A 24908-nucleotide genomic window follows, 5' to 3' on the forward strand; every position below is an offset into this window, starting at 1 on the left:
ACTGAAATCTAGGCTTGTATCTTCTTCTCATGTGTGATAAGATTTGAGCCCATGCATTAACCTCTTTGGGTTTCAATATCCTTATTTATAAAATAGAGATTTCTCATTTACTGCACCTTTTCCCCGTAACTTATCCCCTAATTTTGATAGTTACTGTAGAAATATTTGAACTCAATCACTGTATACAAGCATTTAGGTCAACTTCAGCCATAACCTGCCCTAGATAGACCCATGGCTTCCCAAGAAATAGAGAAGTAATACTGATTGCTGACTTATTAGAATGTTCTGTTTTTCTATTTATGATGATGTCAAAAGAGAAACATCTAAACACTCTGACTCTAAAAGCAGGGCACTATAATTTATAATTACTTTCAAAAATTTTATTTCTTGTCTTGTTATCCCTGTCCCCAAGGTGATTCTTTATTATGTCCTCATTAAAAATAACTCTGAGATATCTACAGCACAAAAGCAGACAGCAGAAGACTAATGTGATGTTCTTCCCTGAATAGTCATCAGATTTAAGGCTGAGCACCCTGTCAGTGCAGTAAGTGTACCTTCAAACTGGAATTCACCCTGCAGGACTCATAGGGTTTTCTGTAACAAATCCTAGAACTTGTCAAGAAAGTCATTGCCACCTGATATGGAAGACATCATTTTCCGTTCAGATCCTGATGTTTAAAGTGAGCATGTGTATGTGTAGCATTTAGACCCAACCTGAAGTAGATTTTCCTGCAAACCACAAAGCAGATCTAACCAGCAAAGACTATATATGAGAAAAGTTAGTAAACAGCAAATGAAAACAGAATTTCCATAGTCAGCCTCGGGTTTGCCTTTGGCCTTGGCCGATTTAATGCCATGGTAAACTGGAAAGCACACACATCACTCTACAAATATAGCACCATTTAAAACAGGGAAGTGCTTCTGGGGTGAGGTTTTAAGAGCACACTTTTTGTTGCCCTTCACCTTTCTATTGTGAGAGGCTGAAACCAGGGAAAGAAGGGGCAATGGAACCCCTGCATCGTTAATGAATCAGGGAGGCCAAAAATGGGCACCTGTCTTTTTGAAGAATGCACTAGTCTGCGCATCTCTGATACAGTATAATAGCTGACCTTGAATCCTGTGAAAAGGCTTTTCAGCATAAGTGCTTGGGGTTTTCAGTGAATGAATGGTTATTCAAGAGGAAAGCCTGCTGTGTATCTGCCTGTATGTGTGTCCATGGCCATGACCATGACCCTGTCTGTGTTCATCAGTGAGGTGGAGGAGGTTTAAAGAAGGAGGCACCATTAAGTAGTCAGTGTAGGCAGGCCTCATTTTCATATCATTTGCCAGCAGTCACAATTCCGCTTTTATAATTCCCAGTAAGTCACAGAGGAAGCAGAAAGTGTTCCTTTCATGTACTTTGTTCTGGATACTTCCTCCGAGAGCAAGTAGAGGGTCCACATGCAGGACCTGGTATCGCTCTTCAGAAACAGCAAAAGGAAAGGCATGGAGGACTGAGCAGTCACCTCTTCCGTAGCAAGCGCCCACCTTGGGAACACCTTCAGGAAGGGCTCTATCAAGCAGAGACCCACGGGGCCTCGGGCCAGGGAGACATATATCATTGGAAAGAACTTCTGGTTTTACCTATTTACCCTGCCGTAGTTGAAGCTGGCCTTCTCTCCACATGCTGCCCAAAGGGACTACAGTGGAACAGATGTGAGCTGCCAAGTAAGAGGGTTCTTCCCAGGCAACTCCCTGATGGGTGTCCTTGGTGTCATTTTTAGAAAATAAGTCCACCCAAATATGAAATATTTTTCCCAAAAATGACATTTATCCACATTTTTATTTTTATTTTTTAATGAACATTTAAGGTTCATATACAAAAGCTAACAGAGCAGTAAGTCAATCATGAAATACATACAAGGAAATAAAACGGAAAATAACTCAGTTACAACCTCTCACCACTGAAGAGCTACACACTGGCCACAGCGAGGTGTGGTCGGTGTTTCAGACAGTGGATGCTCGGGCTAAATGCCAGGACTGTCACCACACTCCTTTTTGTTTCTTTTTCTTCCTTGGTCATTGTTCAGTTAGTTGGAGAAGTCAGGAGAAGAGAAGTTAAGTTTCTTCCCTCCCCACCAAAAAAAGTTTTTTAAGAAGTTAAAGTTTTCCTTGGGGAAATATTTTATCTGTTCATCTAACATACCACATATTTCTGTTATTAAATCTGTCTGCATAATACTTGTTTATTCTACTTCTTAACGTAAGATCATGCAGCACTTTTCATTTCGGAACAGTAAGAATTATCAAAGGCAATTCATTTTGTACATAAATGCCCACAGTGTCCTTTTCAATGAAAAAATGTGCTCTCTGTGATTTCTTTGTCTTGTGAGAGCTGGTCAAGTAATAATCATGGAGCATTTCCTAAAATATTTGTTTGCTGGGAAAATTTGTATGAAGTGACATTTGAAGTATAAAAAACATTGTTAGGTAACACTTGGAACAGTTAAAAATATACTTGTTTGTAAACTATCAATGTAAGATACTGAGCATCTGAGTGTCAGAGCCATTGTCACCAAAGTGGTTTGGTTTATTTATCAATGTGACATCTTTGAAACATCAGACGTTATATGTAGAAACATCAAGGCAATATTATTTGTACATATTATTAAACATGCAAAAATTTCCTGAAAGATAGTGCCCAGACATGGCAAGTCCCCCGAGCTCAACCTCCCCTCGGTGCCGGTCCACGGGACGTATGGCTCTCGGAGTGTGGGGGCGCGGCAGGTCATTTCGGAGAGGTAGCCCCTTTAATCACCGGCTCCCTATTCAAATACGTTGCCCAGTAAACTAGGTTGAAAGTGCCAAACAGAACTGGGAATATGATTCGGGACATCTTGTCGATCTTACTGATGCTGTTGTAAGTCTTTTTGTTTTCAGAAGTCTTGTCTTCCGAAGGTCTGACTGACGCGTTCGCGGTCCCCGCCGGGGTCTGCTCCTTTGGCATGTTTGGGGGGTGGGTCATCTTGCCAGTAGTATAAGCGTTTGTTGATTTATTTAGTGTAAGTTCACGCTCCTTCTTCTGCAAAATATAAGAAGAATGTAAAGGCATGCTGCTTGTAGGCAACTGTCGGCTCACCTCTAAAGGGTCTAAAGGTTTATCTCGAGAGAGATCAGCTTAGCTCTGGCAGAGGGCAGCCTTCCACAGACATCTAAGCCTGGAACCCCACATGGGCAGTCCTGGATGTGAAATCCCACAACAGGCAAAATACTTTACGGCAGAAGAACTCGGAGTAGCGGTTACCTTTGTCGAGGTGGGGACAGGGACCGACAGGGAGAGGCATGGTGAGCTTTCTGCAGCGCTGGCAACATTCTCTGCTCGATAGGGGTTTGGGTTATACAGATGAATGTGTTTCTCAAAACTCAGCAAATGTGCCCTTAGTATGTGTGCATTGTTACTATGCCCAATGTTAAAGTTTTACTACGTAAATTTTGCTTCAAAAGAGTGAAACAGTAAACAAACATGAGCTCAGTAATACACTTGCTGAATATTTAGTGGGGAATGCGCTGTTGTCTGACATTTACTTTGAAATACAGCAAAAAGTAAGATGTATTGACAGACGGATTGAGGATGGGTGGATGGATAGTTAGATTTTCAGTAACACAGATAAGAAAGATGGATAAATGATAGGTGGTGATGATACAAGCATAGTGAAAGGTTAATGGTCAGGTGTAATTTTCATTCTGTAATTCTTTAAACATGTGTGTTTGAAAATTTGCATGATAGAGTGTTGGGAAAAATTCTGTTCCTGTACTGAAGTAACATGGTCTCATTAAATAAAATTTGGAAAACACAGGACTAAATTAAAGAAAATATATGACTATCTGAAAAAGATAGGTGCACCCCCTTGTTCATAGCAACATTACTCACAACAGCCAGATATGGTAACAACCAACATGTCTGTCAACAGATGACTGGGTAAAGAAGATATGGTATGTACATACAATGGAATACTACTCAGCCATAAAAAAAGAAAATCCAGCCATGTACAACAGGGATGGACCTTGAGGGCATTATGCTAAGTGAAATAAGTCAGACAGAGAAAGAAAAATACAGTGTGATTTCATGCATATGTGGAATCTAAACAAACAAACAAAAAAACAGAACTCATGTATACAGAGAACAGATGGGTGGTTCCCAGGGTAGAGGGCAAAAATGGCTGAAGGTGGTCAAAAGGTACAAACTTCCAGGTATAAAATGAATAAGTTCTGGAAATGTCATGTACAGCATGGTGACTAGAGTGTAAAAAAAAAAAAAAAAGAAAATATACTAACCATTAGCAATATGAACAATATGTGGACTGGCTGACTTAATGCTTCTAACGGCCTTCATCCCTGCCCGTCACCAGGACAGAGCAGACCCATGATCAAGGGTGGGTCAAGAGTGGCCAGCAGCCAGCTCCCTTCAGAGCCCACTTCCTCTCCTTCCTATATGGAATCTCGCTTCCTCCTCTGACCTTTCACACACATTCACCCCGAAAAACTACCTTGCACTCCCAACTCTGACCTGCTGTTTGCTTCTAGAAGTTCCAACAGGTAACAGTGGTGAACATGGTCTGGTTTTCAAGTTTTCCCTAGTTGTAAGTAAAAGCCAGTTCACACAAAAAGGCGAACACTGCACTCACTTACCCATGCTCGCTAGTCTGTCTAACAGTCCGACCTGCCTGCCCCCATCGCCTGCAGACGCCCCATGCTTCCACTGCCCTGAGGGATGGGATCCCCCGCACCGCAGCCTCCAGGAGACAACTCTTGGTCTTCTGAAGCTCAGTGCTGATCTGGGATTAGATGAGCCACATGACCTTCATCCCATCTTGTCCCTCCAGGCCTGCATGCAGATCGGTGACAAGCAGCCAGGACAGTGAGGCTGAGTGTGAGGGAGCACGGTGGCCCATCGTGACAGCAGCCCACTCCACAACTTTCGGGGACTCTCCATCAACCCTGGGTCTCACCTCCCTCCCAGACTCACAGACACAAGCCTGACGGCCTCCGTTCCTGCAACACCTCCCAGCCAGGCCACCTCCGAGGTGTCACCTCCAGCCCACAGGCACCCAGGCCCTTAGCAAACATTTCCTTTCCGGCAGCACAGCGCTGGGGATGGGGAGGCCCTCTCCCCAGACTCCACTCATGTTTGTCCCCAGACAGGTATCCCCCATGGTCCCCTCTGTTGAGAGGCAAGCCCAGAGTCTTCAGTCAGGAGTCCCTACAGTCGGAGGCTCTGCCTCTAGCAGACGTTCTCCCAGCTCCACCAACCGTCAGCCTGCCCGTCCCCACCCCCTACCCCAGACACACCCGCTTGTGGGATCCCTGCTGCTCAGGGCCCTCCTAGACGTCTCCTCCCTGCCCTTCTCTGCCTAGAGGGCGGGAGTGGGTCTCTCCAGGCCCCCCTCCAACTGGGTGAGCTGGGCTGTGCGGTGGGGCTTTCCTCCACGCTGGAAGCCTGGCACTGGGGGGACTCACGGCGCTGGAGGTGGAAGGACCAGGTGGGCCCAGTCAAGCCAGAACCTCCGGCTTTTCGCAGGAGAGGAACCCAGTGTTGAAGGCAGAAAGCGAGCTCGGGGCCGTGGGTTGGCACGGCAGGGCGCCCTCAGCAGAGTCGGACTGTCCCGGGGCCGTTACGGGTTTGGGGCCCAGGCTCCAGGAACACCTTCCGGACGCCCCTCGTGCTGATTTTCAAAGGGCAGATGAAGCTTCACTTTCAAGTCTGTCCTGGGAACTCCACGTGCTCTGCTGTCAGAGCCATGGACCTGGTTATTTGCAGTCTGCCTGGTATAATTAGCACTTCACCATGTGTTGTTTGTTTTCTGTTCCATGCATGTTCTCATTTCCCCTGGGACATGTTTCAGTTTGGGATGTGCCTTTTTTCTTCAGCTATTTTTTAGATTCAGGCCCCAGTCTCCCTCTAAATACCCAGCACTTCATCGCTTTGAGCAGAGTAATGCTTCGCGCTGTCAGTCACCCACGTGCATTGCTCAAACGAGCCCAGATCATCTTGTCCGTGGGACTGGGTGTGTTTTGCTGTTGTGGTGCTTCCAATGGGCGGGATGCCCTCTCCATGACTGGAGAGCCGCCTTGCAGAAAACACACCACATGGCGAAGTGGCAAAGGACCGACCGGGACAATGACGGTACAGTTCAAAATCGGACAAGCGGCCCCTGGACAGACAGAGGGACTTCAGCAAAAGTTAGAACAAGTGCAAACCATTCACCCAACGTCTGACCTCTCGCCTGAGTGAAGCTGGTGATTCAAAACTCAAGTCAAAACAGGACCTGTGACAAGACTTTGCAAGACCCTGAGTAACAGGGTGAGAATCATCACTGGAGGGGAGGGAAGTAGGGAAGAGAAACACCTGGTCATGTACTTGGACCTCAAACCAGCACGCTTTCTGGGGAGCGAGAAGGAAATTGAAGTCCGTACCTTGATCTTGGCTGCCTCCAAGGCTTTTTTGCCGTCCCAGGCCCAGCCTCTCTTTGTGAAATAGTTGACGGTGGCGAACTCGATCAGCGCGGAGAACACGAAGGCGTAGCACACCGCGATGAACCAGTCCATGGCCGTCGCGTACGCCACTTTGGGCAGAGAGTTGCGGGCGCTGATGCTGAGGGTTGTCATGGTCAGCACGGTGGTCACCCCTGTGGTTGTCAACGACAGGGTCGCGGGGACAATGGGGACAAGGATCAGCACCAGCACTGGACCCCAGTGTGACACCCCGGAAGCTGACAGACGGGAAAGGAACTGACACGTCGAGCCCCAGCCCAGACTCCCTCCCTCTTTCTCCGATTTTCGTAGCACAACACATTCATAGCATTTAAAGTGCTGCTCATTTTATTTACCTTGTCAATTTTCTCCTTCCCCTAGAATATAAATTGAGAAGAGCCAGGATCTGGGTCATGCTTGCATACATACCCTCGCTGTGTCCCCCGCTGTCCCAACCTGTGCCCCGCAGAGAGCTGGTGCTTAACAACAGCGGGTCAGAGGAATGGGGCTTCTTCCTGGCGCCGAGGCCAGGTCCAGCCAAAAGGGGCCAGGACATCCCCACCACACCCGGGAAGGGCTTCACAAAGCCTCACTGTGCACCTCACACACCGTGGGCTCGGGGCAAACTGATGGGACAAGCTTGCCTGCAGACTCCTAGGACCCGCGTACACGCTCGGGACACTTCATTCCCTCCGAGGAGGACCCGTGTCCCCTGGAGGCTGCTGTGCAGGACGCCTGCGGCCATCTGCCTTGGCTTCTGGGGAAGTCTGTGCTGACCCTACAGCAGGCCTGGATCCTTGGAGGGGGATGACGAGCCTCTGTCAGGCGTCTACTATGGCATCAGACTCTGACCTAAGTTACATTCTGGATGGGTATCATTATCCCAGTCCTGCAGGTAGGTGCTTAAAGATTCAAAAAGAGTTAGGAATGCACCCAAATTCACCAGCTGGCAAATGAGAACCCATATGGGGACCCAGGTCCGCTGGACCCTTAGGCCCATGGAGTTTCCACGTGATCTGCACTTTCCTTCTCACCGGAGCTTTGTCTGCACGAGGGTGCACGTATGTGCATGGAGTGTGGCTACCACACACCTGTTAGGAGTTGAATTGTGCGTCCCCCCACCTTAAACTCATATGTTGAGGTCCTAACCTCCAGAATCTCAGACTCTGACCTTACTTGGAAATACAGTCTTTACAGAAGTCGTCGAGTTGAAGTGAGGTCATCAGGGCAGGCTTTCATCCAGCGTGACTAGAACACCACACACACAGACACACAGACACACACACACACAGACACACACACACACACACACACACACACACGAAGAGCACCAAGTGAAGACTGGAGCTCTGCTTCCCCAAGTGAAGGAACTACCAGAAACTAGGAGAGAGGCCAGAATCAGATCCTGCTCTCACAGTCCGTCCCCAGAAGAAACTGACTCTGTGAGTTTGGACTTGTAGCCTCCAGAACCATGATGTGGTTCACTTCTCTGGTGTGAGTCCCCCAGCATGTGGGCCTGTTCCTGCAGCCCTGGGAAGCCAGCACAGCACCAAAGGAGCGCCATGCTGCTGGTGGTCCTAGCAGCTGAGTCCCCACTCAGTGTCCTCCCTCAGAGGTATTCACACATCCTCATGGAACGTGGCGCCCTGCATGCCCAAGGCTTGACGAGACATCAGTAGGCATCTCTGATTTTTCTAAGAAATCTTGTTAATCATCGTGCTGAGGAGGAAGGCTCTGTGCCTGACCTTGAACAGGCTTCCTGTGTCTCTTTTAACATCCTCACATGCACTGAGGATCTCCAAGAAGAAACACTGTAATTTAGGGCATTCTCCAAACTAAGTCTTTTTTCTCTTTGCCCTTCTGCCAACGTTCCCCTAAAGAGCTGGGGGAGCACTGCCTGTCCACAAGCCAGCCGCCACACCTCCCTGAAACACTCCAGAAGCTAGATCAGTTGAAGCAGGTGAAGCTGGGCTCGTGGTCTGAGGTAGTGATGGCGGGGCAGGAGCACTCCTCCCCCAAGGGCCCAGGCAGCATCGGTCAGAAGTGCAGGCCACGGGTGCCTCCTTGGAAGGGAAGGTACAGCAGGAAGAGCTGAGGTGCGAGCTGTGCTTGATGCTTAGACAGATGTGAGCATCCCTTACAACTGACCCATGAAAGGGCTTTTAATATCGCTACTTGAATTTGATGAAAGGAGCTTCCAAGAAAGAGTCAAACACTGAACCTGTAACTGGGCAGGACCCTGAGGGGCCTTCCAGGGTCAGACCCCTCTCCCCATATCCTCTGCTGCAGCTCCTCTCTGAAGTACCTAGATCATAGCATCTCAGGTACATTTCCTGGGTTCTTCAGATGCTTAAAACCACCACCAAAGGGAAGAAATTAACTACTTGATGATGGAGAGAACGTGGCCCCCAGACCTAGTGCCTGGGGGTTGATGGTGTTGATGTCCTGTTCCCTCCACATCAGCCAATCAGAGGACTGTGCACGAGCTGATCAGGTACCCTGTGACCCTCCTCCTTCACCTGGACTTTAAATACACTTTGCTAAAACCTTCAGGGAGTTTGAGGATTTCTTGTTCACGAGCCACCCGTCCTCCTTGCTCGGCCCTGTAGTAAACCTTTCTCTGCTTCAAACTCCAACGTTTCGGTTTCTTTGCCTTCACGGTGTGTCGGCACACGAACTTGCCCTTGGTGACATGTATACATATACATGGTAATATACATGATACTTTGTATACATATCATTTATTACTGTCAAATTCCATGTAATGTACTGGTTGCCACTCAGAGGTTAACTTTGAAGTGGCATGCACATTTCAAAGAACAATGGCTGATAATATAGAAAATAGTACTTTATGAGACCTGGGAAAATACAGGAGCAAAATCCCACATAAGACAGATGACTGGCAATTTCAAACCTCAAAAAAAAGAGGCTACAAGTGGAAGGCTTTTCAAAAGGGCGACAATGATTGAGTTGCTCTGCACCTTGGTTCAGAGAGAAATCCTAAAAATCTAGTCCTGAACACTGAATTCGTAGCTAATTGGTCCGTTTGTTTTCCAGGTCACAGAACAGGCTGGGAGCACGGGGAGTGGCGAGGCTGTGGTTACCTGGGGTGGTTAGAAGCAGTCACAGAACACAATGTGAAGACCTGGCTCGGGGGACACTCACCAAACACTGTCCTGGCGGGGACCGATTCTCGGTTCAGCCAGAAGGACACTTGTGACAAGATCACGGTCATTATGCAGGGGAGGTAGGTCTGGATGACAAAGTACCCAATCTTCCTCTTCAGATGGAAATGAGCCGTCATGATTGTGTATTCGCCTGCAAATAAACTTACTAGTGCAGTCAGCCGCCTAAATCAAACCCCGCAGTCCGGCCCTGTGATCCCTGCCCCTTCAAGAGTCCGGGACCCTCCCGGCTCTGCACCTTCCCTTTAGACAAGCATTGATTTGTATTGTTTGGGTGAAAGAGAGGATGGAAGATGCATGGATTTCTTAAGGGTCATTTTATAAGTAAGTCTTTTGACTCCCCAGCTTCTGAACAGCCTTTGCTGTGGATGCTTTTCCTGGAGAAAATCAGATTTGTGTGTTTTCCTAATCCCCGGCCACAATCTGTGCCCCCCTCACCTGCCCCCCTCACTGCTACAGCCGTCAGGATTTCAGGATTTAGCCTCTCCAGACAGACCTCAGGACAGCACAGAGCCCTGCTGCGGGCGGAGGGTTTTCTCCTGGGACACTTCGCAGCCAGGGCGGGCTGGAAGGAGCAGGGGGTACCACCCCCCACAGGCTCTGCACTCCCTCGCCTGGGGTGAGGCTGAGGAAAAGCAGCTTCAGGAGGCCCCAGGGCCTGGCAGGTCTGAGCTTCCGCTGCCCGACGGGGAGAGCGAAGGCCTTTCCTTGGCGATGCCCCAGGGCCTTCTCTGGATCTGCCTGGCCGTGTGGGAGGCGAGTGCGGACCTCCCGTTCATCCCTGAGAATGATGCTGCCCTGATGGTGAACTGGTAAGGAGCCCGGCGGTGGGGAGGCGGCTGCGGTGGGAGGGTGTGTTAGATGGCGACTCTCCTCTGCTCCTTGAATTCGCATCTCCCTGGGGAGATGGAAAAGATGCTCCGAGACGTGGAGGCAGAGCTGAGTTGCTCTGAGGACACGGGTTTCTCGGCTGAACTGCAAGAAGTAGATGGTGTGGCCGGGGAGCCTGGTGGGGCTGTGGGTGTGGGGAGGGCTCGGGGCCTCCATGAAGGCAGACCCGGGACCGGGCCAGCTATTCGGGGGGTGGCCGGCTGGCTGCGTGGGCGGAGTGTCGGGACCTCTGGGACTGACCGCACAGCTCGGACGTTTGTGGTGGGAGTCACAGCCCTCGCTCGGCGAGGCCAGCTGTGGCTGTGTCCCTTCGGGCCTTTGCTCACAGCACGCTGTAGGTGAAGATCACATATGGCAAAACTCTGCCCTTTTACAGAAGAGGAGACCAGAATTCAGGTGCGAGCAGGCGAGAGGAGGGCAGTGGGCTCCGACCCAGCGGAAGGTGACAGGGACCAAGAGAAGGGAGGCAAGAGACATCTAGGAGCAAAGACTGACTCTTTATCAGATCCGACTGTGCCTCCCAGGGCTGGATGAGGGGAGAAGGCCCTTCTGTTTCTTTGCAGTAGGACTTGGAGTGACTCCCCTGCATATAATTCTTTTTGTTGTCGTGGTTCTTTTCATCCCATTTTATTTTTGAGTTGAGAGTAGCAATATCAGATAATGTTAAAAAAAAAAAAAAAAACCATCAGAAACCCCATTTATACCTCTTTAAAGAACGGCAGGAAACAGCTCCAAATTATAGCTTCCTCCATCAGCGCTGCAAAGCCTAACCCCAAACGCCCGCCTGTGTGCCACCTCGCCACTTGTTCCCGGAAAATCAGGCCTGCTTCCTCTTCCTTTTCCTCTAACTTGGTAAGCACACGGGGCGGCAGCCTCCTCCCAGCCCTGCCGGGATCTCTCCCTGGCCCTGGGATGCCAGCTGGCGCCAGGGGGCAGGTGCTGAGTGCCCGCGAGAGGCAGCATGCGTGTGCTTCCAGCCAGCTCTGGGGTTGGTGATACCGATACAGAGATGCAGACCAGGGTGACATGTGGGGCTTAGAGCTTACGCTCCACCCCTGTCACACAGTGGAGACACTCTGGAGCCCCAGAGTACCCTCCCCTGGGCCTCCTGTGGCCAGGAGGGGTCCGAGGACAACCTTGAAGGTGTGGGAAGGGAACGCATTCGGTGCCTCTGGACATCCCGCCTGCTTTGTGTCGCGTGAAGCCAGGCTGCCCTGTGCCCCTGGGCGTGAGACTACTTGCTCCCTTCCTGCCAAGGCCTCGGCTGTCTCTTTGCTGTTTGGTGGTGCTTTCCCAAATTCTGCCCCCGGGAAATCTCTGAAATGTTCAAAGCAGGAGGGAGCAGGGCAGGTAAATGGGAGTATTTGCAGGAAGCTCTCTACCTTTCCTGCAGAGACACCACTGACTGTCCCAGTGCCTGGCGGGGCGGGGGATGGGTTATAAAAGCAGTCGGAGGTGGGGGGGCCTCCGGGCAGGGCCGGCAGTCAGCGGGCCGGCTCGCAGGGAGGCAAGTGCCCTTCAGATTAATGCCTCACATGACCCTTAATGCCGTGGCCGTCACAGCTGGCGCCGCTGTGCGCGGCTGTGGGGAGGGGGCCCGGCGCGGAGGGCTCCTTGCGCCCGGGTCACCTAGCGGGGCACGCGTCCTGTGCGGTGGCGGGGGGTCTACCTGTGCTGGTGCTGATGTTCTCGGTGCCCACCGTCTGCCCCATCAGGTGGTACTGGTTCAGCCTGGAGCCGTCTTCTGCCACCACCACCGACTTGGTGGTGCCATTGGTCCAGACATAGACCACTTCGGAATTAGGGTACGCATCTGTATGGGGGGGGACAGAAAGTACTGTCAGCATGGAACCGTTTGCAGCCTGGCACAACCAAAGATGTTTATAAAAGTAGCAAGATTGGAAGGTTAAAGTCAGATGATCTGAGAAAAGCACAGGTGGTCAGACCAGGGCAGACACCCCCAGGGTGCAGACCCCTCTCACTTCTAGAGGGCGGCGTGCTCAGAATCCGGGGCTGCCACTTCCCTCTGTGTGTCTTCTCTGCAGGGTGCCCTGTCGCAGGGACTGAGACCACAGGTCCCGGGGCTCCCCCAGCTCCATGGCCTTGGGCGAGCCACTCGTGCTCTGTGCCTCAGTCCTTCTAACCAAGAAGCACCTGCTTCTTAGGGCCCCTGCTGTCATGAGACGAGCTCCGTAAGGACATACTGTGCAGAGCATTTAGTCAACGGTACATAAACAGTGAAACCAATGACTCACCCAAGCAGTAATTAACACCTTTATTGTGCACTCTCCAGAAGGACAGTTTGCAAACTGGGAGCATGCAAACTTAAACACGGAAACAGGCTCTGAGGTACACAGTTGCAGGGCAGCTTGTAGAGTAAGAGAGCAGTGACTGCATTTTTCACACTGTTTGGTTACAATATTCGAATTTTCTTAAATCACAGGGAATTGGTCAGTGATTCCCTCCTATCGACCTTGGGAAACAGTTTATGATTTTCAGAGGCATAAGCAAGAAACCACCAAGTTAGCCTTGCAAAAGCGGCTCCGTTTAGCTCTGTGGTCATGGCTACACTGGTTTTGTCTGCTCAGGAAATGTCCAAGTCTGGTCTCTGTTTGTTTCTGAGTCTAAGGGCCTTGAGCAGCACCTGACCACATCAGCCACTATCAAGGTTTTGCTCTGCAACAGGCACCTGTTGCTGCTGTCCAGGCCGTCCTGCCGGGAGGGTGGTGCAGCGGGCAGGACGTTCATCCCCTGGAGTCTCACCTGTGACTCTTACATGGCAAACGGTGCTGTGCAAATGGAGTTAAAGTTCTGGGCCTTAAAGTCAGGAGATTATCTTAAATCATCCCAGTGGACCCAGTATAATCACTTGGGCCCTTAAAAACAGAACGTTTTCCAGCTGCAGTCAGTCAGAGAGACCCAGTTCAGAGAGATGTGAAGCATGAAAAAAGTACTCAGATGCCTTTCCTGGCTTTGAAGGTGGAGGAAGGGGCCATGAGCCAAGGCTCGTGGGCAGCCTCTAAGGTGAGAATGACCCTCCCAGGTGACAGGAAACAGGGACCTAGGCCTACAGCCACATGAAGCTGAGTCCTGCCAGCAGCCTGAGAGCGGCTGGAAGTGGGCTTGCCCCCAGAAGGGAACATGGCCCTGCCGACACCGTGATTCTGGCCTCGTGAGACCCAGGGCTGAGACAGCAGGCAAATTCCCTGGGTTCTGGCCTACGGAACTGTGAGACAGTAAGAGCGTTGTTTTATTTTCTTTTTCCAATTTTGTCTCACTTACTGGAGCTATAATGGATGTGCAACACTGTGTGAGTTTGAAGTATACAACATGGTCATGGTTGTATCTATGCATGTGGTGCAAAATGACTCCCACAATAAGGTTAGTTAATAAACATGTTGTTTTAATTAAACTGCTAAGTTTGTGATACCTTGTCATAGCAGCAGTAGGAAACGAGAACAGGTAGATGGAGAACACACAGACAGAAGACTCTCTCCCAGAGAGGGAGAAAATTATTCCTGAAACATGTCATATGTAAGCTGGCAGCAAGTCCCATGGAGAAATACAAGCAACGAAGGAGGGCAGGGGTGCAGTTCTAAATGAGGTAATCTGGGAAGGCCTAATTTAGGAGACCCAAGGGCTGAGCATCCCAGAGGCGGCCAATGCATGTGCAAATGTCCTGGGGCAGGAGTGTGACTGCAACGCCCGACGAGCAGCCAGGCGGGCAGTGTGGCTGGACAGGGCAGAGGGCCAAGGAAAAGACCAGATAAAATAGTGCTCAAGGCCATTTAAGGCCTTTGACTTTTACTCTGAGCTAGGAAGACACAAGGGGGAGGGGGAGAAAAGAAATGACATAATCTCATTTATGCTGGCAAAGGACCCATCTGCCTGAGATGGGAGAACAGAACGTGGGTGGGCAAAGGAAAGAAACAGGAGATGGCTTAGGGCAATATTAAAGTAATCCAGGTGAAAAGCGACAGGGGGTTGGAAATGGCAAAAAGAGGAAAAAACAAGATACATTTTAAAGGAAGGGGTTACCGAATCAGCTAACATATCGGATGTGAGCTGGAGAGGAAGAAGGTGGCTGAGCCAGGCATGTGGACGAGGTGTCTGCACTCCCTGGGTTGGCGAAGATTCTGCAAGGACCCGGCTTCTGGGGAAAGAGCAGCAGTTGGGATGCTGCTGACATGTCAGAGCTGAGAGGCCCACGAGGGCTCTTCATGGGGAAGCTCAGCAGACAGCCGGCCGCACAAGTCAGGAGCTCACAGGAATGGTCCACAGCGAGGACGTAAGTGCTCGAGTCACCAGCACGCAGATGTCACCCGGAGCTTGGGCTAGTGACACGGTGGCTCGGAGAGCACGTGTTGGTGGAGAAGCAGTGGAGCATGACTTCCTCGGGCGGCGCAGGGTCTGGAGTTTGAGGAGGTGAGGAGGGCCCCCCAGGGCAGCAGCCACGGCCGCGAGGGGACATGGGGAGAGTGCTTCTGGGAGGGGTGATGGCCGAGGGGTGGCCACAGGGCCTCGAGGGACCTGTTCACCTTGGCAGGAGTAGCTCCATGGGAGCAGCTGGCTTTCAGGAACGGACAGGCTCAAACGTTCCCTGTGTCCCTTGTAAACCAGCACACCTGCACCACCATCTGCCTGCAGATGCTCACACGGGCACATCCAGTGCCCAGCGCCTTCCCAACAAAGCCGTGTGCTGCGCACCTGGCTACTTACACAGAGCCTGGTGCTCATTCCCGAGTGGACAGAACAGGTGAGGAATCCGCAGACGGCGCAGGGGACGCGATGCGCTGGCAGGGCGGCATTCCTGCGCGGGACAGCGCGCTCCGGGACCCCGCCAGGCTGCTTGCCGGGCGGACAAGCACGGCTGTGCGCCTGATCAGAGGCCCCCACGGGAGGGGCCAGAGGGAGGGTCTCGGGAGTGATGCGCGTGGGTGTTTCTTTGCTAGTGCAGGTCACCACCCTTATTCCTGCTTCATGTGCCAAAGAGGACTCCTGACAGTTGAAAGATCATAAAACAAGCGCAGATGTAGCAGACACGGGGCTTCACACAGAGGGATATGCCAGAGCCTTGGAGGCCCTGCCTGCACGTGCATGACTCCCCGAAGAGCTCACTTTGTCCCCACAGGTGGTTTTCTCAATTTTATGATAATCATTGCATTGTTTGCTTTGTAGTTTTACGTTCTGGACAGATGTCTCTGAACAAAGCATTTGGAGGGCTTTGCCGATGTCTTCTTTGTGAAATCTGTTCATGCTTTTTATCCATTCGGTTCATGGTTTCTTTATATATTCTGATATATAGACTTTTTGTTCTATGAGTTGCAAATATCTTCTTCAAGTTTGTGGCTATTCCACTTGGTTGGTGTTTTGAAAAAAATTTTTTTGACAAATGTTCACTTTAGTTAGTCCAATTTATCAACCTTTTCATCTTCCTGCATCCTATTTCGGAGGCCCTCCCAACTCCCGGGTCAGGAGACAGTACACGAGCAATGTCAAAGCTGGAATGTCACCTTTATCAGGGCCTTGATCACAGGGAGCTGACTTCTGCACATATTTTCACACATAAGCGTCCAGCTGCATCTTCTCCATGCGGTTTTCTGTGTTGCCACCGAAATCAGTAAGCCGTCCCTCCCACCCGCACAGTCGCAGGGCCTGCTCTGACAAGCAGGGTTTCCATCAGGCCCCGGTGTTCTCTTCGCAGGATTCTCTTTTTCTATCCCGGTTTCAGTCCACCCCATCTTAACTGCACAGACTTCAGAATTCCAGACACCAGCAGCCAGAGGGGCGAGGTGCCTGCCCCCTTCTGTGCTCCACGGGGCCTTGGCTGTTCTTGGACCTCCGCTCGCCCGTGTACATGTCAGATCCGCTCATCAGGCCTCCCTGAAAATACCCTCCTGGATTTGTACTGCACCTGAGCTGGATCCACAGATTACAGGCCGGGGACACATGACGTCTCACGGCATTGAGTCTTTTTATCACGGACACGACGCGTCTGCCAGTGCATACAGGTCTTTGTAGTGATGGTGCCTGACCATAAGCTTTTTTGGTTGACGGTAAGCTTTTACTTGCTGGGGCATCTACTTAAAAGACATCCACCTCACCCCGGCATGTTGCCAGCTACTCTCCTAGGCGAAGAGCCAGCCACCACGCAGTCCCCTTCTAGAAAACCCAAGGTGACCCAGATACCGACTGCTCAGTGTCTGATGACCCCACTGCTCCCTAAGTAGCGCACCTGATTCCTGTTCTTCTGTTTTAAATTTTCCCATAAAAATTGAATTCTCGACACCCTAAGCACCCCACCTTGCACCCCAATAAAGGTGGAGCCCCAGGTCTGTGCTCTGTCCCCCTCCCCTGCCCATGACGGCGCCGTGGCCTCTGTGAGTAATAAACCTTGCTTTTTCAAAGTTCCCTGGTGGTTGTTGCTGAGTGTCTTGCAATCATAGTAAGAACCACAAGGGCCAGCCCAGCCTCAGCACTGGCCCGCGGCAGGGGATGTTCACGGGGGCTGTTGCCGGTGGTGTGGCCCTGGCCATTCCTTGTCACAGCTCCATTATTTACCAGTAATGATGAGCCGAGACCGGCACCAAGCAGTCTTGCATGTTGACATATCTTTCCGTAAACTTGTATCACTTTCCACCTTTCGCTAGACGTTCTCCCCCCAGATGCGAGTTACTCAGCACGGTTCCAACAACCAGTGCACCCCGACTCCGAGCAAGGCCACAGGGCAGTCCAGCGTATCAGAACGCTGCTTGGCGAGGGTGGGGTCAGAACCCTGAGAACTAGCGATGCGATCGTAACGCTCATCCGCGTGTTAGTAAGAACTTAAGTAGACTGGAGTGGCCCCAGTGCAGTGGTTGATGGTGAACCACAGTGCTATACTTAACGCCAACGCTGCAGGTGGATACTGGGTGGTCTTGTGTTTTGTGGGTTTTTTTTTTTTAATTAATATGACCTTCCGTTTCCAACTCTGGGGTATTATAGAAGCGTGTTTTTGCACGGGCAGCACTGGGGCCCTCCTCACACAAGTGCGTTCAGCTGCAATTCCCCTCCTCTCCTGGGGAGACACGGGCCTGGTGAGATGCCCCACCCGGGCAAGCTGCTTCCTATGTGTCTGGTCACAGACACCCCTGGGTGCATGCTGGGACCCGGATGGCTCCGTGAGTTCCACATAAAGGACAGGGAGATTTCTATCTTCCTATTATTTAGATGCTACGGGACCCTGAATATTTTTTTAAAAATTTGTAATTGATGTACCGTCGGTCTACAATGCTATGTCAATTTCTGGTGTGCAGTGTAACGTTTTGGTCATATGTATGCATATTCCTTTTCAGATTCTTTTTCATCTTAGGCTCTTACAAGGTACTGAATATAGTTCTCTGTGATGCACAGTAGGACCTTGCTATTTATCTAGTTTTATGTGTAGTAATTAGTATTGAAGGGCCGTGGTGCTCAGACATGGACTTGAGCACAGCGGCCACAGGGGAGTCCGGCTGGGGCTGTGTGTGTGGAGTGGACGGCAGACGGTGATGAGGCAGCGTCTCCTGGTTTCCTACTGTCCCCTGACTGGCTCAGGTAGTGGGTGTCCTGTCGCCCTGTGTGCCTGCCCTGCACCCTCTCCCCAGCTCAGCTGCCACACACCCTGTGGAGCTGATGCACCGTGAGACTGGCCTGCCCCTGGCTACACTCACAGTGAGGAGGGCTGCTGACAGTCCCCCCACTCCAGTCCCAATCCACACGGCAGCTGGGAGTCTGACCTCTAGCCAAAAGGAGTAAGGGGACCCCCATGCTGAAGCTTAAAAAGGAGATCAAACCTCGAGGCAAGACATCTTAATGGCCAGGGCAGTTCTGAGAGTCAGGGATGACTGAGAACACAGACACGTGTCTACGGAGAGTGCAGAGCACAGAAAACGGTGCTCCCCCGTGGCGCTACCTCCTCAGCGCCCAGTGTCCTCAAGGGAGTCGGGGAAGAGGGCAAAGGAGCAGGGGGCACACGGCAGGGGAGGACATTCAGGATGAAGGAGGCACTCTGGACAGCAGTGCAGGGGCCTCCTCCGGCACCCGCAGGGAAGGCAAGTGAGGACGGGGGATGCAGACGGCAGTTGTGGACAGTGCAGGCACAGAGGGGAGCGTGCGGACAGGGACAGGACTCCCGGGGACGCTGGCCGACTGCAGGGCAGGGCATCACTCTCCGCAGTGGGACTGGGGGTGGCTGCCTTGGGCTCTGATGTGAGAAGCGTATCGACCAGGGAAGGGTGTCAGTGCTGCAGGGAGCGTGGCTGGGGAGGAGGCTGGCTCCCCGGTTACCGGCAGGCTCGCTGGGCACGAGTCCCAAGTCCTGTAAGCCTCCTTCTCCATCGCTGGTCGGGGGGGAAGGCAGGGGGATATTAATACTTGTAATAAGGATCCGATAAAATAATAATCACAACTAGATAAAAGTTACTTGAAATCACAAAGTGCTGCATGAATGGCGTGGACTCATAACTCACACCGTCTCGTCCCTCACACTGTCAGGCAGCAGCAAGCGGCCTGTTGCCAGCGACGCTGTTGCCAGCACTGGTAACAGCAGCACAGGGGGCGGCGGGGCTGCGGCGTCGTCCCGCTCTCCTCGCCAAATTAAGGACGGCACTTGTGTGCCTTCCGGCCTGGGCATTTAGCGACACTAAATTCTCTTTGTGTCGGGGTGTGGCATTCGATCTCTGTGCTGGTGCGACAGTAAACGAGGCGAGCAAGTCTGCCAGGCTCTCAGCCGTCATGATTTAGAGCCCAAAACAGTGCTGGCCTCCCTCCAACCAGACATCAGCCGGGCAAGAAGGTCTGAAACATTCTCACCCACAAGCAGCCTGGAATCCATCACTGCCTTCGAGCAGCTCTGTCCCTGGGCTGACACTCTCTGACTGTCCTCCGTGGCCCTGCAAATCCTGAATAAGAGGTGGTGATGGCACATGGACCCCTTATTTACAAAGCCTTTTCAAAGTGATGAGTTTTTGCCATGAGAGAAATATGTCAGCATGACGCTGACCTTCTCCGTGGAATGACCTTCAACAACCTCTTTACTCTCTAGGCCCTACTGCCTCACCTGCAGATTGAGGGGAATAACCCAAGGGTCCTTCAGGATAAAGTGTATTCGGGAATGCCAAGCATTTAGCATATGCCTGGCACACAGTAGGTGCTTATTAAGTAGTAGCTAATAAGGAACATAACCGTAGGTTGGGAAGAAGTTTTGCTTGATGTCAAATCCAATCTTATGAGAAGCTCTTTCTATGTGAATTTACTTTTGGGGGGAGGTAGGTAATTAGGTTTACTTATTTCGTTATTTTCATGGAGGCACTGGGGATTGAACCCAGGACCTCCTGCATGCTAGGCATGCATGCTACCTCTGAGCTATATCCTCCCCTCTGTGAATTCACTTTCTAACTGTCTGTCAAAAGCAGACTCAGTGTGTGAGGATCTCTGGGTAGCCTGACAGACCGCATAGACACCCAGGAACTGCCAATAACCAGCGAGGAAATCTCTTTTACTCTGTGCATCCACAGCCTAAGGTTTCAAAGCAATGCAGATTGGGGTGTGACCAGAATTTGGGTGATTTGCAAAGCGTAGAGGATTTGCATTCTCTAGCACCCGGGCCCTCTGCCTTCCTCCCTCTTCTAAAACTGGAGGTGGGAACGAGCAGAGTGACCGCCCAGGAGACCTCACCACCCACTGTCCATGTGACCCGCAAGTCCTCAACTTCCCTGAGCTGAAAACCACGTCAACACCTGGCGTGTCGATTACATGACCTAGACGAGCAACTTTGTGAAAGACAAATGTCTGTGGTTACATGATCTCTGATGGTCCGTTGGGCACCCAGTATCCCCGCTTTCAGTTTAGCAGGTAAAACTTAGACCAGTGGCTCTAACTGAAATCACAAAATGCCTCCTTCCTTGCCCAGAATCAACTGAGAGGGAAGTGCACCTGTCTGCACAGAGATGAACAGATAGCACTTAACTGCCCTGTTACCCAGTAAGCTACGCTGGAAGACTGAGATCTGCTAGTCACATGGCCCGTCCCCACCCCACAGTCAAGTCCTTGTAGAGCTATGTGGGTCCCTGTCCCGGCGGGTCTGAGGGAGAGAGTCAGAGACTCTAAGTGAAGTAAACCAGGAAGACAAAGAAAAATACCACATGATACCACTCATAAGTGGAATCTCAAAAAAGAAAAAAGGAGACTAATGAACTTATCTACAAAACAGAAACAGACTAACAGACACAGAAAACAAACTTATGGCCATGGTGGGGGAGGTAAATGGGTAGGGAAGGATAAATCTGGGAGTATGAGATTTACAGATACTAACTACTGTATATAAAATAGATAAACTACAAGTTTCTTCTGTTTAGCACACGGGAACTATATTCAGTATCTTGTAGTCACCTATAATGAAAAAGAACATGAAAATGAATATACGTCTGTGTATGCACGACTGGGACACTGCTGTACACCTGGAGCCGACACAGCATCTAACTGTAAATGACTGTACTGCAATTAAAAAACTCACTTGCAAACTGACTATACTTCAATAATAATAATTAAAAAAAAGAGACAGTGCCCTCTGAGTTTACAGACTTAAATGGGAACAAATCAGGAAAGAAGGACAAAGGACTGTCACCCTCCCGCAGAAAAGCTGCTTCCCCTGTGAAGAAGAGAGGCGAGCAGATCAGAACGCCAGAGTGTTAGGAGGAAATCCCTCGGGTACTTTCCCGCCCCCTCCTAAACCCATTAGCTTTTTTTTTTTCTTTTTTTACATTCAAATCCAGCAACTCCTCCCAATTACTTCCAGTTTCTTGTAGAAAATAGTATTTTCTAAGTCACCTGGTCTTAAAATCACGAAGCTGTGTTATAATCCACTTGTCACATCGTCCACCACCCTGCTCTCGGCCTTACAGCTTCAGGACAATTCCAAGTTCTCGATTTTGCTTCCAAAATAGTGATTTCGGCATTCCCTCCCTTTACTCCAAAACATCACTGCTCTGCCTGCTCCTTTAATGCTCTGGGACTTAAGGCCTTTCCTATTTGGGCTGTAACGCTGTTCCCCAAAGAGGGTGTTCAACACCTCCACGAACTGATCACCTGGCACTTGTGCTTTTTCCTTATTTCCATTAAGCCTTCTACTCAAATCCTTCCAGGCTCCGTTCAAAATATGACCCCCAGGATGCGCTTCCCCTTCTGTGAATTTCAGACGGCCTTCAGTTTCACAAGGGTGTTTAGCCTGCTTAGCTAACGTGCCCCAGAGCACCATTAGTGCCCGTTCCCCACAGCACCTCGCAGAGTGCTGAGTGTGGAATGCACCCATCATATCTGCCAAACAGGCATCACGGTTAACTAACACGGGACACACACAAAAGTTCAACGTGTTTCTAAGACCTCACAGACTGTAACACAGGCGCACCAGGAAACCTGCGTTTTGGATCACCCACAGGACGTGACTGACGCAGTGGCACGGCCGTGATTCCACAGCCGTGATTCCACAGCCATGACAGCTCACGACCACATTTACCCCTGACTTCTTGAAATTCTCCCTACTGGGTGTCCACCAAACAGGTGATCGTGTCTAATTTAGAATATACTTTCAGGAATTCAAGGGTTTTCTTATGACTTGATCTAATATTTAAGTCATCATTTAACAAATAAAATGAACAAAAAATTTTTTTCTTTTTCTTTTCTAAGTAGTCTTGATTTGTTTAAGCGCTCACTTCCAAACGTAAGCTGCACCATTGTCTTTAAGGAACTTCCTACGGACTAGGACGCATCTCTCTATAAACCAGGGTTAATTTCAACCATTGTTTGGATTCTTGAGAGGGGAGGTAGCAATAAGGAGACGTCTGTTCATTCAGCTCTGTGCTAGAGAAGCCGGAGCATGTGGCTCGTTAGAATAATGACACCTATTTGCATGGCTTTGTCTGCTAATAGCAGAGACGCTTGGATTGGGTAATTTGAAACTCATTATCCGATCACATTTAGCCTCTGCGGGCTCCGATGCTGGTGGTGTGCAGTGAACTACTTGGCCGAGCCGCTATTTTTAGTAAACCTGAAAGATGAAAGACAAGTAAGAAAAACACTGAATCGAATAGCATGTCTTCTCTCAAAATGACCAAGTCCTGAGCGGAAACCCTATACGCTGAGGAGAGGTGAAGTCTGTGCAGTTTTCTGGCTCTTGGTCCACTGTGTACAAGCGTGGTACAGGAGGAGAGTTGTTTTGACTGCTTTGTGTGCAACAGAAATGGCAGTTACAGCAAATATAAATAAAGGATCAGCATCTACCTCAGCCCATCTTCAAAAATCAGGCAGATGAAAAGAAGCCTGGCGTGAGAGCTCCAAATCTCCACCGAGTTCGAGAAATGTTGGTACTGGTTTTGGCTTTCTATTGAGTTCAAGAAATGAATTAATGTATGTATTATGTAACTTGATCTTGCTTTGTTTGGCTGAATGTAGAAATGAAGAGGTCCTGTGAGATGCGCATTTGAGCTCCGAGCGTGATGAGAGATTTAAGTGCAGTTGGTGGGTTGTTGTGTGTTGGATAATACGAAGAAGGGTTAAAAGCTCACACGTTTCCTTCACCAGAAACTGTTTTCGTGCTGCCTGCCCTGCACACCATGGCTGTTAAATCCGAGCGTCACACTGACTTAAATTTATTTAAATAATGATAAAAAAATCACAACCTTTGCCTTTTAGTATTTTTACCCTTCATCAAATGAAGAGCATAATTTTCATGTCCAAAGTGCGGCACGGTTTTGAGGTCTATGACTCATTTTTCACTTAGGGACGTGAGTGATTCACTTTCCTTCAGGGACATGAACAAGTGATTCCCAAATACGGTATCGGGGGGTCTTTTGAAGGTTTTGTCCCAACTACCGATGTGCACAGCCACCTCAAGGCAGCAAGTGATTTAAACAAATCCTAGTGAGAGTTCCTTTCCATTATACCACTTTGCCCAAATAAATTTTTTTTTAATAATTTTTGTTTTATTTAAAAAATTTTTTTCTTCCACTTTTATTGAGATACAGTGACATACGGTACTGTATACATTTTGAGGGGGGTAATTAGGGTTGTATTTATTTATGTTATCTATTTTAATGGAGGTACTGGGTGTTGAACCCAGGACCTCATGCTTGCTAAACACACGCTTTACCACTAAGCTATGCCCTCCCCCATAAATGTATGTTTTATCTCTCTATGGCATTTGAAAATCATCGTTTGAGAAAAAATGAATTATTCCCATCCAACCTAACTTTTGGCTCATCACACACAGTTACTTCTCCTAAACTCCAAAATCCCTTTGGAATGATGGAAGTAAAATGAAAGGAAATCTCTGGAATCAAAAGAAGTTCCCTGGCAGGAACACAGAGTGGCTGTGAGTAGGTAACAACTTTAGGCACCACATAGAACCATGAAAAGAAAATGACCACATGAAAAATGATTCCTTGGAGGCCCTGGAGAGGATCTGGCACTTGGACAAAGGGAATGGCTTTTCTCTTGAAAAGCTGTGAGTCACAGCCGTGAGGTGGCAATGGTTCCGAGGGCTCCCTCCGTCTTACTGGCTTGAAGACTCCAGAGGAAAAGTATGGAGCTATCAAAGCAGTGCAGCTGGAATGTGAGGTATAAAACCCTAGAAAGGGAAGAGCCACAGGGAGGGAGCCCCAAACTGATGGAGACAGATGTGTGCAAACTCCGCCCAGACATCTCACTCACTGCAGAATCACACACACGTAATGGAACGTATCCTACCAGCCCAGCTAAGTAAAGACCCATGGGACATGTCAGCTCTTGCCCACCATGGAAAGGACAGAGTTTGGAATTTGAACTCAGTCAAGGTAACTAGCAACACCCCCTTGCCCCGGCCCCCCAGACATTCTAAATCTAATAGTCTCTGCAATATAACCCTGACTGAAATATCCCAGAAACAACTCAACATTATTAAATGTAAAAGAAACAGGAAAACATGAGCCACAGCCAAGAGAAACCACAATCCATCAGAATGACCCCCAGGAAGATTCAGACGTTGGATTTAGCCCAGAGGATTTTAGAGCAGATATTACGGCTATGCTTAAAGATGCAAAGGGGGAAAAATGTAATGTTTTGCAGTGAAAAATGGTTGTGATGAAAAAAACTAAGAGTAAATCTTAGCGGAGGTTTTGAAACTGTTTAAAAGAACCAAATACAAATTCTAAACCTGACAAATATGCTGAATGAAAACGTTTACTGTATGAGCTTAACAGCAGGTCGGAAATGACAGGAGAGCCAGTGACCCTGAAGACAGAGCAACGGAATTAGCCCATATAGAGAACA

General features: G+C 49.7%; 1 protein-coding gene across 4 annotated transcripts in view; it reads right to left on the reverse strand.

Moving 5' to 3' along the window:
* Positions 1-1816: 1816 nt before the first annotated feature.
* GABRA5 (gamma-aminobutyric acid type A receptor subunit alpha5) overlaps positions 1817-24908 on the reverse strand; it is a 79204-nt gene continuing 56112 nt past the window's right edge. For 3 of the 4 annotated variants that reach the window (XM_031440430.2, XM_031440431.2, XM_031440432.2), the window contains exons 8-11: positions 12256-12399; positions 9676-9828; positions 6454-6665; positions 1817-3061 (exon numbers count right to left, since the gene is read on the reverse strand). In XM_031440430.2, the coding sequence (XP_031296290.1) occupies positions 2768-3061; positions 6454-6665; positions 9676-9828; positions 12256-12399 (803 nt within the window). In that variant the 3' untranslated portion in view covers positions 1817-2767. The remainder of the gene's footprint in view (positions 3062-6453; positions 6666-9675; positions 9829-12255; positions 12400-24908) is intronic. The other variant, XM_031440433.2, reaches the window with a different exon arrangement.

The sequence above is a fragment of the Camelus dromedarius genome, chromosome 29 (genome assembly GCF_036321535.1).
Source record: "Camelus dromedarius isolate mCamDro1 chromosome 29, mCamDro1.pat, whole genome shotgun sequence".
Classification (NCBI taxonomy): domain Eukaryota; kingdom Metazoa; phylum Chordata; class Mammalia; order Artiodactyla; family Camelidae; genus Camelus; species Camelus dromedarius.